Consider the following 17,573-nt stretch of genomic DNA (forward strand, 5'->3'; position numbering starts at 1 on the left):
CAAGGCTCAGTGGAACCAGGGTCTCTGGGATCCTAGAGGAGGCCCCCTCCCCCAAGTCTAGAGCTTATGGATTTGGTGGGGGCTGCAGGGAATAATCTCCCTCTGGGTGTGGTCTGGCCAAAGCTGGGGGCCTCAGAGGACAGAAGAGGGCATCAGGGCTGACCCCCACAGCAGCCTCCTCCCCACTCTGTCTGTATCTATATTTATCCCTACAATAGTCTGACTGCCTGTTGGGAGCACAGCATTTTCAGGGCACAGCAGCTTTAGTTAAAGTGGAGAAGTGATTTGTGTCAAAATGCTGCCCCCCCCCCACCTTGACAAGAGCACTGGGCTGTTCCCTGGGGGCTGCACATCTGCTGGCGGGGGCCAGTGCAGCAGTGGATGGGCAGGGAGGACCCCAGGGGGTATGAGCAGCTGGAGGCTGGACCCCCACACACATACACTTCAGAGAACCAGGGCTGTGGGACATGGGGATGCTGGGGCTGTGGCTGGAAGGTGGGACCAGATAAACTCTAAAACCTTTCAAGCTCAGAGATTCAGTGAAGTCCTAATTTCTGGAATCCCAGGGTTCTGGATTCTTTGCGTCCCTAGTTGCGGGCCTCTGCAATTCCAAGATGCCATGGGTCGTCTCCCCTTCACCCTAACTCTTCTGTACTTTCAGCAAAGGTTTGTCGAGCTCCCATTCTATGCTTCTCTGCACTTGGAACAACAGAAGTGAAAATAGGCCTGGTCCCGTCTTTAAGCTCACGTGAGGGTGACATTTCCTAAGTCAGTGGTTGCAATATGGTGAGAATTGTAAGTGCATCCCTATCTGGGGCCAGGGGCTCAGGGCGCAATTTGTAGAGCAGTTCCCAAGTTGTGTTTTTTTTTAAACAATTTGTTGAAGTATAATACACAATACAGAGCAGACTTCCCAGGTATACAACTCAATGACTGTTCACAAACTGAAGACATCCGTGTTAGCACTCCCTAGACTGAGACAGAAACATGACCATCCCCGAAGCCCCCTGGTAGCCTCTCCCAGTCACTAACACCCTCCCCAACTATCTTGCAACCCCTACTCCCAACAACATAGATTTGCTTGTCTGTGTTTAACTTCACTGATGTAATGGACATGAACTTGGGCAAATTCCCAGCGATGGTGGGGGGTAGGGAGGCCTGGCATGCTGCAGTCCATGGGGTCGAGAAGAGTCGGACACGACTGGGCGACTGAACAGCAACAAAATGAGATAGTATAGGATGACATGCTCCTCTGTGTCTGGCTTCCTCCACTCAGCATGTTCAGGAGACCCCGTTCCTATTGCTGGTGTCCTTGTGCTTCCTTGGGCTCACGGCAGTTCAGTCCATTGTGTGCGCATTGCATTCATCATTTATTTATCCCCTTTCCTGACGATAGGCACACAGGGGACTCCTGGCCTGGGGCTGTTACAAACAGTGCTGCTCTGGAAGTTCTCAGGTGTGTCTTTTGGGGAACATACTGCATGTTTCTGCTGGGCATTGCTGGGATCATCATAACAGATACATTTATTTAGCTTTGTAAACACTGCCAGACGTTTCTCCCAAGTAGTTGTCCCAGTCTACACTTCCGTTGGTAGCACATGAGAGTTCCAGTTGCTCCACATCCTTGCCAACACTTTGTATTGCCAGCTTTTAAAGCATATTTTTTATTTACTCATTTTGGCCGCACTGCATGGCATGCGGGATCTTAGTTCCCCGACCAGGGATCAAACCTGCACTCCCTACAGCGGAAGCAGAGTCTTAACCACTGGACCAACTTTTAAGATTTTATCCTGGGGGTGGGAGCATAGTGGCATTGATTTTGTTTGGTTTTGCTCAGCTGAGTTTGAAGAAGGAGAGAGCTAACTCAAGAAGAGGGAAGGGCATTCCAGGCAGGTGGAACAACATGTGCAAAATTACGGAGGTGTGAAAAAGTATTATTGGGACCCTGTGAACAGCATAGCTAGAACCAGAAATGTGTTGAGGCAGTGTGAGGGGGGCTGTCAAGGTGTTTGGATGTTGTCCTGAGAATGGTAGAGAGTCCTGGAGAAGATGTTCTCATTTTGAGCTGGCACCTACAGTGTATCAGGCACTTTGTAATTTCTGCTTGGTGGACAAGAAAACTAAGCTAAGACTCAGAAAGGCCTATGACTTGTCCAGAGTCATATTAGCAGAGGCTCTAGAATGTAAATCCTTCCAAGCCTCAGTTTGCTCGTCTGGAGAGTGGGAGTGGTGAGAGCTCCTTGCTCAAGGATGTTGTGAAGCTATAGAAGTTCAAGTCTGTAACACACTGGGCCCGGCACCTCAGGCAGGTGTTATTATTATTCTTGTTTTACCTTGTGTGTCTGTCTGCGTGGCCACACCACCACCTGTCTTCCCTGCCAGCTGACAGGATAGGAGTGGGCTCTCCTAGCTCCCGTGATTGGGAAGGGCTGGCTGAGAACTCCAGCCTCAGCACCTTGTTTTCCTGCCCCAGGTAGGTCTCCTAGGACCTGAAGGTTGCTCTGATGGTTAATCCTATGTGTCAACTTGGCTAGGCTGTGGTGACCAGTTGTTCAGTTAAACAACTGTCTGATGTTGCTTTTGCAGGTATTTTTCAGATGTGATTAGCATTTAAATCGGTAGATTTATGTTAATCCTCCATTACTTGGGTGGGCTACATTCAATCAGAGGCCTTAAAAGAAAGGACTAAGGTTTCTCCCAGAAGAAGGAATTCAGCCCCAAGACTGCAACATAGAAACCTTGCCTAGTTTCCAGTCCGCCTGGCTTGCCCTGCAGATTTGGGACTCAAGAATACAATATCAAGTGTAACCCGAATTTCCAGCTTTGCATCTCACCCTGCAGATTTCAGACTTGTCAGCCCCCACAAATGCATGCGCTGATTCCTTAAAAGAAATCTCTCTCTATGCAGATATCCTCCTAGTGGTTCTGTTTTCTCAGGAGAACTCTAATACAGTTGCCATTTTTCTTCCTGGGTCTTCTCCTCTGGGAAATGGGGTGAAGGAGGCAACTTAGATCTGGATGCATTCAAGGCACATTTCCACCCTGAAAGCTCAGTAAACACGGCCATCAGGGCCAGTGGGGACCAGGCATGTGGCTGGCCAACCAAGGGTTCCGGCTACCAGGGTGTCACCACCTAAGACCAGAGGCGACAGACTCAGAGGTCTGCCGAGACACAGCAGGAACTCAGCGTGTGAAGCTGGCAGGGCTTTTATGGGGACCAAGTATGATGACTGCCTCATTATGCCAAGAGCAGACTAAACCACAGCCATCCCCGGGTGTGGTCAGCCACTGGGGGGCCATGGAGCAGGTTGGTGTTCAAAGTGTGGTCTCAGATGGGCCACGTCAGTAGCACCCAGGAGCTTGTTGGAAATGCAGACTCTCAGCTCCCTCCCCAAACCTGTGGGCACTGGCAACTGCATTTTAACAAGATGCCCACCTACCCACCCCTCTGGGATCTGTGTGTCCTGAACCCACTGCTAGTCTCACCAGGAACGTGGAAGTGTCAGTTGCTCAGTTGTGTCTGACTCTTTGAGACCCCATGACCTGGAGCCCGCCAGGCTCCTCTGTCCATGGAATTCTCCAGGCAAGAATACTGGAGTGGGTTGCCATGCCCTTCTCCGGGGGATCTTCCCGACCCAGGGATCAAACCCAGGTCTCTTGCATTGCAGGCAAAATCTTTACCATCTGAGCCATCAGGGAAGCCCTGCCACCAGGAGGGCTTGTTAAAACACAAATGCCACTCTGGGGACTCTGACTAAGCGGGTCTGTTTGGGGCCCAGGCACCTGCAGGAGGGAGGGAGGAGGCCCATCTGGGAACCATAGTTGGAGCGATGACAGTAGAGGCCACTGTGGGAACCTCCGCTGTCAGTGATCAGACCCCATTGAGCACGGTCTGCTGCCTGAATGAAGGCTCAGATGCCCTCAGGATCCTGGGGGCCATGGCCCAGGAGTATAGACCTTGAAGTGTGTGGGGTCTGAGTCTGTTATTCCCTCCCTGACCCTGCATTTACCATCCTGGTCTCCCTTGGCATCTCTGAGCTTTGTCTTCCAGCTGAAAAGGGGAGCCTAGGACCATGTACTCAACCAGTTTTAACCCCTGGTCCCCTTTATACGCACCGTAAACCTCACACATCTGCCCCCCTGACCCCAGCCATCTGGAATCACTGCTAATAGCAGGAGCTGCAGAGTGTCGTTCTAAGTGCTTCACCTCGCTTAATCCTCGATATCAATACCTGATGAAAGCGCTTTTATTGTTCCTGTTTTTTTTTTTTACGGTTTCTGTATTTTATTTATTTATTTAATTTTGGCTGCACTGGATCTTCATTGCTGGATGCAGACGTTCTCTCGTTGTGGTGAGAAGGGGCTGCTTCTCATTGCAGCGCACGGGCTTCTCATTGCAGTGGCTTCTCCTGCTGCAGGGCAGGAGCTCTAGGCACGAAGCCTCAATAGTTGTGGCCCACGGCACTTAGTTGCTCTGAGGCATGTAGAATCTTAACAGGGATGGAACCCATGGCCCCTGCATTGGTAGGCAGATTCTTCACCTCTGGACCACCAGGGAAGTCCCTGTTCGGATTTTTTATAGAGTGGGAACAAAGACCAGAGAGGGTAAGTAACTTGCTTGAGACCACACAGCAGGTAAATGAAAGCCCCAAGGATTCAAACCCCGACAGTCTGAGTCCAGAGTCTGTGCTCTCAACTTTGACACGGTACTATCCAGAGGACCGCACTCCTATCCTTGTAACTTCCACGACAAGAGTCTATAGAGCGTTACTTTGTGTGGTTGGCACTGAAAACAGGATTTCATTTTTCGGGTGTCAGGTTGAGCAGGCGTGTTCAGAGGGCACACGAGGCCCCCAGTTCTGACAGGCCACCCGCTGTTGCACTTGCCCCCTGGTCTCCTCCAGATGAGACTCTGCAGTGGGGGCTGCTGCCTCCGTGTGCAGTTCAACCTCCCAGCTCCCTCTTTGCCATCTGGGTCTCCGTCTCCACCTCCCCGCTGCTGCCTCCCCTGCCCCCTGCCATCCCTCTCCCCGCTCCTGCCCCTTGAGCCTGCCCCTCTCAGCGTCTCCCGTCACTGTCCATCTCTGAATTGGGGTTTCTGCAGGCCACCTTGGCGTCTCTTCCCCACAGTGGGTGGGGTGCATAACCCAGCTTCTGGGTCCTGAGCCACTGGGGTCAGCAGAGAGGGAGAAAGATGGAGTCGGGTGGCCATAGCTCTTAGCCTCAGCACCACCCTTCCCTGGCACCACTGCCCCTTCTTGAGCCTCAGTTTCTTCCTCTGTGAAGTGGGACTGTGAACCCCTCTAGTGCTGGCCTCTTGGAGCAATGATGAGGGTCCCAGGATTCAGAAAGGGCTTTGTGATCTCTTGCGTGATGTGTGCAGCAGGGCAGTGGTTGTGATTCCTCTGGGGCTGTCGGTGGCGGGGCTGGCGGGGGGGCGGTCCTTCCCTCATTCATCTGGCACCTGTTTATCCCACACCTGCCCACAGTGTAAGTGCTCTTCTAGGTGCTGGGAAAACAGTGGTGATCCCTCCCTTGTGGAATGTATACTCTAGAGGAACAGGCAGCGCACAAGGCAGATGGACAAATAGTAAAATGCTCGTACATCACATTGATCTGCAGAGAAAATGGTGTGGGGCTGAGATTACATTCGCTTGGGTGACCAGGGAAGGCCTCTGGGGGGGTGACATTAAGCTGACAACCAAGATCTGTCGTGTGAAGAAAGGCATCTCTGGCAGGGGGAAGAGCAAGTGCAAAGGCCCTGAGGCAGGAGCGAGGTTGGCACATTTGCAGAGCTGGAGGAGACCAGTGTGCTGGGGCACAGGGAGCGAGGGCGAGCATGGCATGAAGGGGAGGGTCAGGAGAGGATTTGGGTTGTGTGACCAGGAAGCGCAGGCCCTGGGAGATTTTCAGGGAGAGCTGTGGTAGCATCTGATTTGCATGTGTTTTTCTTTTAGTTAATGTATTATTTTTGGCTGTCCTGGATCTTCATTCCTGCTCGGGCTTTTCTCTAGTTGCAGAGAGTGGGGGAGCTACTCTCCAGTTGCAGTGCTCAGGCTTCTCATGTGGTGGCTTCTCTTGTTGCGGAGCACAAGCTCTAGGCAAGCGGGCTTCAGTAGTTGTAGCTCCCGGGCTCTAGATTACAGGCTCAGTAGTTGTGGCACACGGGCTTAGTTGCTCCGTGGTATGTGGGATCTTCCTGGATTAGGGATCTAACCTAAATGTGTCTCCTGCATTGGCAGGCAGATTCTTTACCACTGAGCCACCAGGGAAGCCCCTGCCCCCAAATTGAATGTTTCGAGACTCCCTCTGGCTCTGGTGTGGAAAAGAGAGTCTGGGGTTGCTCAGGGAGACCTGACATTGGCCAGGGGAGTGGAAGGGGCGGGATGGGGATGACGCTGGATACATCTTGGAGGTAGAACTGACCGCAGGAGTAGGATAGGGGCTGAAGGAAAGAGGGAGGCCAAGGATGATGGGTTCCTAGGTTTCTGGCTGAAGCTGGAATGTTCTTAGACCTGTGGCTCAGCACCAGAGTCCCCAAATTCTGTTTTTTTCTGCTTAAAGAGTAAGATGCCTTAGAAGCCTGGGGCCAGTGGACCCTGTGGGAGCTTAAGCCTGAGTCTTGTCCATTGTTGTAGTCCAAGGTGCTCAAGGAATGTTGACTGAATGAATGAAGGGGAATTCCCAAGCCCTGCCCGCTCTCTGCCTGGCCTTCTGTAAAAAGGAATACTATCCCTTCTGTATCCCTGCCTTCCGATTCCTTCCCTGGGGCGCTGGTCACCCCAGAAGGCTTATGTCCATCTGGGCCAGGAGTCAGGACCATCCACAAGCGGGCCCGGACTCCCCAGACCCCTTCTCCAGCCCGAAGCCTCCAATTACCTGCGGGTTGCGGGGCGCTCGGGGTTCTGCATCAGGGAGCTTTCCGCCCTGCCCAGATGCGCATGGCAGGCCCAGCCCTCCCTTAATGACACCTTGCCTGCCGGCCCTCTTGCTGGAGTAGGAGGGGAGGGGGCCCGGCCCAGCCTAGGCTGTGGTTTCTTTTTCCATTGCGTCAGGCCTCAGGGTCTGGCCCGCCTGCCCGCTGCCGGCTGGCACAGAGGGATCCACACTGACCCTCGCCTGCCCCCACTGCAGACACCATGTGCTCCCCATTTCGGGCATCTAGAAGCTTCCAGCCAGAGGGTGAGTTGGGGATGGGGGACCTGCCCCTAACTGGGGGAGGAGTGCCCCTTCCCCACCCACCCATCGCTCCGGCTCTCTGGGGCCTGCGAGCTGATCCAGGTGGGGTGGCAGTGGGCTTTGAGGAGCCCCACCCAGTCCAACCCTCCCATGGGACCTGGCCCTCCTGGCCACACCCTCAGCCAGGCTGAGCCAGTGAAGGGAAGGAGGACAGTGCAGTAGCCGCGTGGTGATGGTGGCTCAGATCTGGGCTAGAGCGGGAAGAAGTGGCCCCAGTTTGATCATTTGAGTGCCTGCCTTCACACTTGTTAGTCTGGGGGCCTAAGTATATGTGTGTATCCGTGTGTACATGCACGAGGAAGTGTGTGAACCTGGCCCCCCAGAATGAAACAGAGGTCTCTGACTTGGCAGTGGGGGTGGGGATGGAGGCCCAAGTGGCATCTTGGCTGTTAGGAAGGGAGCCTGTGAGGTGGAGAGGAGTTGGAGCTGGAATCCACCCCATCAGTGATGATGAGAGAGGCAGGAGTGTGGACAGGGTAACCCCAGAGGAACTAGTGACCCTGGGCGCTCTGGGGCCCTCTTAGCCTCAGGCTCCCTTGGGCTTGGCTGACACCCCAGATAGCCCCCACCTAGGTTCTAGATTCCCACCATTCCCAGCAGTCCCCCTGCCCTGGCCGGAATGCCATACCTTGGCCTGGGAGTCTGGAGACTTGGCTCACGCCCTGCCTCTGCTGGTTCCTGACTATGTGACCTTGGACAGGTGATTGATTTCTGCTTCTGAGCCTCAATTTGCTTATCTGCAAAATGGGAGTGGCTGCCATGCTTCCCTTCCCCATCCTCCATGGGTAGGTTTAAGCATAAACAGCTGTTCTCTCAGCCCCCTGGCAAGATGTCCTTTTTTAAAAAAAAATATTTATTTAGGTGTACCGGGTCTTAGTTGTAGGACACGGGATCTTTAATTGGGGCATGCGGGATCTAGCTCCCTGACCAGGAATCGAATCCGGGCCCCCTGCGTTGGGAGCACAGAGTCTTAGCCACTGGATCACCAGGGAAGTCCACGATGTCTATGCGGGACATCACCATTCCCCGTTCTCCTCGCTGAGTCGAGGATTTGCTCGCCCCTCCCCCACGGGGCTCGGCACCCAGCTGCACAGTGAGCGGGAGCGCGACTCTCCAGCCCCTGATGGAAACTAATTTTTACACGACATGAATAAATCCTGCAGGCAAATTGCAGTGCTGTCCTGATGCTCTGGGCTCGTGTGATTATAATGAGGTTCTAGGCACAGACGGTGGGAGGGAGGGGGCTGAGCACTGGCTTTGTCTCTGCCCAGATCCTCTGCCTGCCAGGCACGCCCTGGGACGCTTCCGTATGGAGCCCCACACTCGCCCAGGCCTCCTGAGACCTGGGCCCAGCGAGAAGCTAGCGCTCAGGGAGTGGGCTGGGCCCCGGGTTGCCACTGTGACTCCATCCTTCTGCTTGGATGACAGCCACCTCCTCGCTGGCCTCCCTGCTGCCTCTCCTCTGTCTAACAACCCCTTCTCCCCACAGGGGCTGGAGTGAGCTTTTAAAAACACAAATCAGATCATGTCACCTCTCTGCTTAAAACCCTCCAAGGCTTCCATCACTCTCAGAACAAAGCCCTGGCTCCCCCTGGGAGCCTCCAGCCCACAAGACCTGGCTGCCCTCCAGGCTGGAACAGGAGCTCAGAGAGGGCTGAGGCTGGGCCATCTTTTTAACTGCCAGGCCCAGCCCTGGCACAGTTCTTGGGACTCAGCAGATGCTTGGTAAACACTCTGGAGTGAATGAGCGAGCCTCGGTGTCGCAAGATGCCAAGGTGTCAGTTGCTCAGGAGAAGCCCAGGTTTTCCTGGCAACATGAATGGGATGCCTGTGTCCACCGTGATCTGTTACTGCCCTGACAGGAGCAACTTGGACCTGCGTGTATCTCACGGGTAAAGACAGACCAAAGCAGAGAACAACTTCAGGGACAAACTAAACACTCACCTACAAAGACTCCTTTTACATGCATTTCGTGTATTCTTTCTCCAGGCTTTGCCCCATCCCCACCCCTCTCCCCTCCCCAACCACACACACACACTTCTCTCTCTGCATCTTGAGGGCCCAGTGGTGCCTCCCCAGGGTGTGGAGGGCCTTAGCAGATGCCTGTCCCCTCTCTGACCCTCAGCGTTGTCTCCCTAGACTGTGAGGTGCTGCTGCCGCCGCCGCTGCCAGCCCCCATGGCCTACATTCCTGGCGGGGGTGCCCCAGCCTCGGGGGCGGCCCCCGTGGGCTCCCAGTACTGCGTGTGCAAGGTGGAGCTGTCGGTCAGTGGCCAGAACCTACTGGACCGGGATGTCACCTCCAAGTCTGACCCCTTCTGTGTCCTCTTCACAGAGATGGACGGCAGGTGGATGGAGGTGAGGCCCCTTGGTGTGCGGCTGCCCTGGGTGGTGGGCGACGCAGTCATTGGGGAGCGCTCCCCCTGCCTCCCTGGGGTCAGGCCCTTAGAAGTGCTTGGAGTGGGAGCTGGGGATTACCTGGAAAATTGTTATTCTGAAATGTTTATAATATTAGTTAAAATATTTATATTTGTGTTTATTATAATTCATTGGTGATGGACAGGGAAGCCTGGCATGCTGCAGTCCATGGGGTTGCAGAGTTGGACACGACTGAGCGATAGAACTGAATAATTTGTAGATTTATGTTTACATAATTTTATATTTAGTGTTTGTTATATTTTAAGTTACTGTTGATGTTTAGTCGCTCAGTTGTGTCCGACTCTTTGTGACCCCATGGACTGTAGCCCGCCAGGCTCCTCTGTCCATGGGGTTTCCCAGGCAAGAATACTGGAGTGGGTTGTTATTTTCTTCTCCAGGGGATCCTCCCAAACCAGGGATCGAACCCGTGTCTCCTGCATTGTTAGGTGGGTTCTTTACCACTGAGCCACCAAGGAAGCCCTTAGGTTACTATGCTGCTGCTAAGTCGCTTCAGTCGTGTCTGACTCTGTGCGATCCCATAGATGGCAGCCCACCAGGCTCCGCCATCCCTGGGATTCTCCAGGCAAGAACACTGGAGTGGGTTGCCATTTTCTTCTCCAATGCATGAAAGTGAAAAGTGAAAGTGAAGTCGCTCAGTTGTGTCCGACTCTTAGCGACCTCATGGACTGCAGCCCACCAGGCTCCTCCGTCCATGGGATTTTCCAGGCAAGAGTACTGGAGTGGGGTGCCATTGCCTTCTCCCTTAGGTTACTATAATAGATGGTTAAAAGAGAGTTTTGCAAAATGCTTGCTTCCATTTTTAAAATAACTTTCCCCACTTATTCCTCAATGAGCACAGTCAGTGAGAAGCAAAGAGAGAAACAGGGAACTCTGTTAGGCTTTGGTCCCAGAGCTGAGACAAGTCCCAGCTCTGTTACTCCCTGCTGTGTGGTTTTGGGCAGGTGGCTCTCCCTCTCTGAGCCTGTCTCCTCATCTGTGAAATGATTTTTTCTTTTTATGCCTACCTTGGAGAGCCTCAGAGCTAAGGATGCTGATGGTGCCACAGCCAAGGATTTCTGAGCTAGAAGACTTCAGCCTGTGGACTGGGGAAAGATGTAGCTTAAGGAAGGATACTGAGAAATGCAAACCATTAAGGCTTTCAAGGTTTAAAAATGGCTTTGTTTCCTATTCCAAAAGGGATCTATATGCATTGTAGTAAACTGAGACAATCCAGAAAATCAAAGTGGTTGGGAACTCACCTGTCAGGGAGAACCAGTTGTGAACGGTTTGGTATCCAGCCTTCCAGATAATTTTGCATGCATGTAAACTTTCCAAAATATGTCTCTTAATTTTCATAGTTATTTAACGAGGCCTTGGTGGGCGTTCCCCAGAATATACAGTGGTTTACAAACAGTTTTCACAGATGTTGGCTCCTTCTTATGATGCCAAGGAAATGGGCTGTTGACCCATTTTACAGAGGGGAAAATGGGGCCCAGAGCGGGGAGGGACTGACCTGTCTCACCCAGCACGTTGGTGATACAGCCAGAAGTGAGAGGTGGGATGTGGGGTCAGCCAAGGACTGCTGGGAGAAGCCTGAGGCCTATCTGCCAGGTTTCCGGGGTCCCACCCCTTCCTCCCCCAGGCACCCACCTCCATTCACTCCCCCCACCCTCCTCAACAATCTCTCTCCCACCCAGGCCAGCCACCCTGGCTAAAAATAGCCCGGGGCCAAGACCTCTTCCATCCCTGCTGCTCTCTGGCCCTTGGAAATGGAATGGGTGGGAGGAAAAATCAACACAGCCCAGGCCCCAAAATAGACAGTCACCCAGACTCCGTGGTTTGGGGCCTCAGTGCAAGAAGCCAGGAGGTGGGGTTCCTGTCCCAGCCCCACCAGTGGCCCCCAGTGTACGGCCCTGTCCTTCCCCAGGCCTCAGTTTCCACTCTAAATGGGGGGTGGGGGGTGCTCAGTTCCCAGTTTTGACATCCCAGGGTTCCATGAAGGTACAAACATCTGCTTCCATGGGGAACAGGGAACCCTGACCTCACCTCCCCCTAAGTATCCCTCCTCCTCCTGTTTCTTCTCTCAGCTTCATGTAAAACATGGTTTGAAGAAAGGGTTCTCCACAAATAAAAAGGAAGCAAAGCCACAGACACTCAAATCCTTTCATTTTACAGAAGTGGGAACTGAGGTTCCGATGGGAAATGAGACACCCTCTGTCACTTAATCTTGGCAGGGACAGGGTCTGAACTCTTATCCTAGAACCTGGGCACGGAGCCAGGGCCAGTGTGTTAGAAGCGTGAAGGCTGGAGTCAGGACTGGGTTCAAATCCTGGCCGTGCCCTCTAGCTGTTCAACCTTGGGTAAGTCACTTAACCTCTCTGTGCTTCAGTGTTCTCCTTTGTGAGCTGGGAGTAATGATTGCTTCAGCCACACGGATAACTGCCCTGAGTGTCTGGCACAGAGATGGGTGTTCCATGAATAAACACCATGAATTCCTGTAGCCCAGGAAGAGGTTAACAGGGCTTCCTTAGTGGCTCAGTGGTGAAGAATCTACCGGCTAATGCAGATTTGATCCCTGGGCTGGGAAGATCTCCTAGCAAAGGAAATGGCAACCCACTCCTGTTTTCTTGCCTGGGAAATCCCAGGGACAGAGGAGCCTGGAGGACTACAATCTGTGGGGTCACAAAAGACACCACTTAGTGACTCAATGACGACAAAGAAGGGGTGAGCTGGCTACCTGACTCTGACTCCTGTCCCCTGCTCCTTTGCCAGTACGACAGGACAGAAACTGCAATCAACAACCTCAACCCCGCTTTCTCCAAGAAGTTCGTGCTTGACTACCACTTTGAGGAGGTGCAAAAGCTCAAGTTTGCCCTGTTTGACCAGGACAAGTCAAGCATGCAGCTGGAGGAGCATGATTTCCTGGGCCAGTTCTCCTGCAGCCTGGGCACGGTGAGCCGGGCCCCCCCAGGGGGACAGGATCAGTGCAAGTCGCCTGGTTCCTAAGGATGGAGCACCTCCTAGGGAGTCTCCTGCTGCCTGCATTCCCTGGCCCCATTTTCCCCACCTGCCTCTGGAGGTGGCAACACAAATGCAGACAGCTTTGGGGGCCCACAGGCACCAAAAGGGGGAAGGAGCCAGGTGGGCTCGGGGCCGGGCTGAAGCGCTCTGATCCTGACACTGAGCACAGTGACAAAGAGGGTGTGGGCCCCTGTGGCCAGAGCTTCTGAGTGATAGAAGCAGGCAGGTGTGGTCTGGACTTCCTGGGGCAGGAGCATTGGACCAGCCACGAAGACACCCTTGGTCGTCCCACTTCCTGGCTGGCTCACTGTGTGACCCTGACTTCCTTTCCTTCTTGGGGCTACGCTTCCCCCTCCAGCTCACTCTCTGGCGTGCTTATGGAAGTTGCAGGGCTAAGACTTCCTGATACAAGTTCTGGTCAGTGTTAACAGTTCTGGGCTCTAGGGCAAGCCCCTTCTGAGCCTCTTGTTTTACTTGGGACCAGTGATGACTGCTCTGCTCAGCCTATAGGGATAGTGGGTGAATAAAATGGGACCGGCTCCAGGAGGTTCTTGTGGAGACTGAAACGCCCTGGGCCTTCCGGGAAATGATGTTCAATGAAAAAAGCAAGGGCCCGGCAGTGGCCTAAGAAGTGAGGTTGTGTCCCTCAGGGTCCCCACAATGTGTCCACACCCTCAAAGGGTAACGGAGCAGAGAGCTGAAGGACCAGCGGGCAGAGCAGGAACCTTCAAGGGGTGGGGAAACCTGCACAGGGCCTGACCCAAGCGGAAGCCGGCCGGCCCTGGTCTGGAGGGAGGGGCAGTGCAGGAAGTGGTATTGCCCGGGGCAGGGGAGAGCGGTCACCACCGTGGGGAGGCCCCAGGACTGGAACCGAGGCCGAGGCCAATGATGAGCAGCAAAGCTTCAGCCTAGCCTTTCTCCCCTCCTGCTAGACCCCCACTGTGGGGAGGGGTGAACCCCCACAATCTAGAAGACAGGGGAGCCAGGTGATGTAGTCCACAGTGGCACAGAGAAGGCTGAGAGTGCAACTGGTGGGGAGAAAAAGCTAGCACAGGGACAGTAAGAACATGCTCACATCAGCACAAAGAAATATGAGCATTTCCCCCGAGAAACAGAGAACCGTGGTGGCACACGGAGGGAGTGAGACTGGGGGTACAGAGGCGGGTGGGAGGGAGGCTTCACAGTGTGTTCCACTTGTTCTCCCTATATTGTACTGATCCTTGAATCCGGTGTGAATGTCTTCACTATTCAAATCATTGAAAATACATGGAAGGAGTCAGGATTTGATCCTCTCCATCAGGGATCACACCCAGAGGGAGGTGGGGGTCTCTGGATAACCCTGGGGGAGGCGGTTACTGGCCAGCCCCTCTTCAGAGCCTCCAGAATGTGAACCTTCCAGGAGCCTTTTCCTGCGGGCTTGAAGGTCCTCAGGAATCGGACTGCCTGAATTCCAACCCAGCTATGAGACCTCGGGCAAGTCTCAACCTCTCTGGGCCTCAGTCGCCTCAGCTGCCCAGTGGAGCTAGCAGTGGGGGCGGTCTGTCCCCCACGGCGGGGATCCCACAGGGGGAGGTTTTAACCTGCTCCTGGCGTGGAGTGTTGTGCTGCGACCAGTGCCTGTTGAGTATTTTTCTAGCACCTCTCCCTCCTCTCTCCCTCCAGATCGTCTCCAGCAAGAAGATCACTCGGCCTCTGCTGCTGATGAATGACAAGCCTGCGGGGAAGGGCTTGATTACGGTACCAGCCCCCGTCCCCCGCTCTCCATGGGCACCCTCCGCCACCGCCTTCCCCACCCCCAACCCGCGCTGCCCATTGCCCTCCCCCATCAATGGGCCTCTTCACTGGCAGATAATAACCAGCTTTGTTTGGAGTAAAAAAGCCCAACTTACAACTTAGCAACAGGTCTCTTAGCAACGGGCTCCTGGCTCCATATATGATGCGTTGGGGCTGCCAAGCTGGGGGGTGCAGGGGAACTGCCAGGGGTCCCCACGGCGTCTCCCCGGGCTGGGCCGCTCCTACTCCTCCCTGCATCCCCTCCTGGCCCTGGCCCCTGCTGTCCTCCCCTGGGGGGTCTTTCAGGAGGTTTCAGGAGCTCCTTGCCCCTCTTAGCTTGGCTCATGGCTGCAATGCGCAATGATTCCTCTGATACGCAAAGATTCGGTGATGCGCAATGATCCCTACGCTGCAGAGTGATTCTTGCGATGCGCAGGCCCTTTGAGCGGATGAGCTCTTTGGTCCGCAGACTCGGGGAAGGCAGAGTCGGCTTGTACAGATGAGGGAACAGAAGCCCAGAGAAAAAGTGCCCCGGGGCGGTTCAGCCAGTGAGCTTCTCTCCTGGCTTATCCCCCTTCAGAGCCTGTGACGCCAGGGAAACTGGCCGTGCTGGGAGGAGGAGGGCTGTACCTCTGTGTCTTCACTTATGAAGCATTACTTGCCTGCTCTGGAACGTTCCTGGCTCCCCACTGCCTGTGGAGCCGTGCATTCTGGGCTGGGAGGGACCCAGCAATCTCAGCTGTTTTTTTTACCCTATTCATGACCATGGGCCTGAGTTCAGGCATACTGAATTCGAAGCACGAAGTGAAAGTGTTAGTGGCTCAGTCATGTCCGACTCTTTGCAACCCCATGAACTGTATAGCCCGCTAGGCTCCTCTGTCCATGAGATTCCTGGAGTGGGTGGCCATTTCTTTCCCCAGGGAATCTTCCCCGCCCCCAACTAGGGATGGAATCCGGGTCTCCCAGACTGCAGGCAGATTCTTTACTGTGTGAGCCACCAGGGAGCACTTACCCCAGGCTGTTATCCACTGTTCTGCCACCTTGAATGTCCCCTCCCAGCCTCCTCCCACCTCTTGGTGTGCAAAACCAACCCATTTAAGTGCCTCCACTGGTCAGCTGTCCTCCACATGGAAGCCAGCCCAGAAGGACCCCACCCAGCTGGTGTGCCCTCCCCCAGCATTTCCAGCAGCTCCCCTCCAGACCTGGGTACCCACCCGTTTTGAAATAGGGGTAATGATAGGGCCTACCCTATAGGGTTGTTGAGCAAGGTCTCAGCTGGAGGGGAGGCAGGAGCGAAGGGCCTCCAGCCTGGCCTCTGTCCCTGGTTCTCAGAGTCAAATAGCTCGTTCAGCAAGTAGGGCTATCCTAGAGTTGTGGGAGGAGAGGGGGTCCTAGCCGAGAGAGCAGTGGGGGGATGAGGAGGCCTGGCAGGCTGTTCCCCTACCCAGAACCTCTCCCCAGGGCTCTAGACCATCCCTGTGTCTGATTCCCGCTTTGTCTCCCTGCACCATCTCATGCCTCTCTTGAGCTATGTTGGGGTCACTTTCTGATTCTCAGATCCAGATAAGTTATTTAGTCCCATTTTCCCGAAGATGGCAACTGAGGTTTTAGGAAGACAAGAGGCTTATGCCAAGTCACATGGTACTACTTTTCCTCTCCCCGCCCCACCCCGGAGAATTGACTGCTAGGGCATCCCATGTCCACCCTGCCTGAAAGGAGGTCGGAGGAGGGAGTCTTGGAGACAGGCCTCAACCCCCAACTTTCCTCTGGGCTTGCAGATCGCTGCTCAGGAGCTGTCAGATAACCGGGTCATCACACTGAGCCTGGCGGGCAGGAAGCTGGACAAGAAGGTGAGGCAGGCAGGGGAGGGGGTTCTCCATCAAGGGGCAGCAACCCTCCCCAGCTCTGGGGTTGTATGGCCTGGGACTTCCAGCCACCACCTTCCTTGCCCCTCCAGGGACAAGTCCATTGCACATGGCCCTGCAGGCCACTCCAAGCTAAGACTGCTTCACCACTGAGGTAGTGAGTTTCTTATCACTTAGAGGTATTCAAGACATTGCTGGAAGCCTACTCATTGGGGCTCCCCATCTCTGTAAATGCTTGGGTCTTTACAATAACCTACAGGACCCCACCTAATGCATCCATAGCCCCCAGATTCCCTGACCTCACCCCTTCCACATTCCCTGCCTTCATTCTGTTTTAGTCAAATCAGCCTCTTCACTGTCTGGGATTAAACCAGGCACCCTCCTGCCTCAGGACCTTTGCACTTGCTGTCCCTTCTGCCTGGGATGCTTTTCGCCCTGAATTTTTTCATGACTGGCCCCTCCCTCCCTTTCGTCAGGCCTTTGCTTATAATGTCACCTTCTAATTAAGCCTTCCCTAAAGGACCCTGCAGTGGTTCCTAACCTTCCGCCCCCCTCCTCCTTTACCTGTCTCCTTATCACTAATTCCTGCCCAGTGTATATTATTATTATTTGTGGTTGTGTGTGTTCGTTGCTGCAGGCAGGCTTTCTCTAATTGCACTGAGCGGGGGCTACTCTCTAGCTGTGGTGCTGGGCTTCTCTTGTTGCGGAGCACGGGCTCTAGGTGTGTGGGCTTCAGTAGTTGCGGTGTGCAGCCTTAAGTTGCTCCATGGAATCTTTCCCGATCAGGGATCAAATTTGTGTCCCCTGCCTTGGCTGGCGGATTCTTATCCATTGGACCACCAGGGAAGTCCCAATGTATGGTATTTACTCATTTGTTTTACGTCTCCCCCCTCTTGAATGTCGCTTGTTAGAGAGTCCACATTTTCTTAAATGGAGTTTTAAAGAACTCTTCTGCTAGGATAATTTTGCTTTTATTTTTTCAGAACCCCACTAAAATAAATTAAAATCCCATTCTGCTGGGTACCTCCCCCTGCCCTGGAACATTCTCTCTCTGACGTCCTGCCCCACCTGAGATGCTGGAATTGTAACTTCTACAGGCTCCAGGCCTCCGGCTCTCTGAGCACAAGCTCTGGTCACCCCAGGATGGGGCGGTTTCTCCTGGAGATGCTGTTTGGTTCCAGGAGGCTGCAACTGCCCGGGTCTCTGCTGAGCCCTGCAGAGGCTGAGGGGGTGGGGCCAGCAGCTCCTGCTCCTGATG

At 54.1% G+C, this 17,573-nt stretch overlaps 1 protein-coding gene across 8 annotated transcripts in view; it reads left to right on the forward strand.

The window, feature by feature from the left end:
• CPNE2 (copine 2) overlaps positions 1-17,573 on the forward strand; it is a 54,997-nt gene that overhangs the window by 13,692 nt on the left and 23,732 nt on the right. For 7 of the 8 annotated variants that reach the window (XM_055553889.1, XM_055553897.1, XM_055553894.1 and 4 more), the window contains exons 2-5: positions 9,379-9,596; positions 12,429-12,608; positions 14,340-14,414; positions 16,229-16,300. In XM_055553889.1, the coding sequence (XP_055409864.1) occupies positions 9,417-9,596; positions 12,429-12,608; positions 14,340-14,414; positions 16,229-16,300 (507 nt within the window). In that variant the 5' untranslated portion in view covers positions 9,379-9,416. The remainder of the gene's footprint in view (positions 1-9,378; positions 9,597-12,428; positions 12,609-14,339; positions 14,415-16,228; positions 16,301-17,573) is intronic. The other variant, XM_055553890.1, reaches the window with a different exon arrangement.

Source organism: Bubalus kerabau, chromosome 17 (genome assembly GCF_029407905.1).
Source record: "Bubalus kerabau isolate K-KA32 ecotype Philippines breed swamp buffalo chromosome 17, PCC_UOA_SB_1v2, whole genome shotgun sequence".
In the NCBI taxonomy this organism is placed as follows: domain Eukaryota; kingdom Metazoa; phylum Chordata; class Mammalia; order Artiodactyla; family Bovidae; genus Bubalus; species Bubalus kerabau.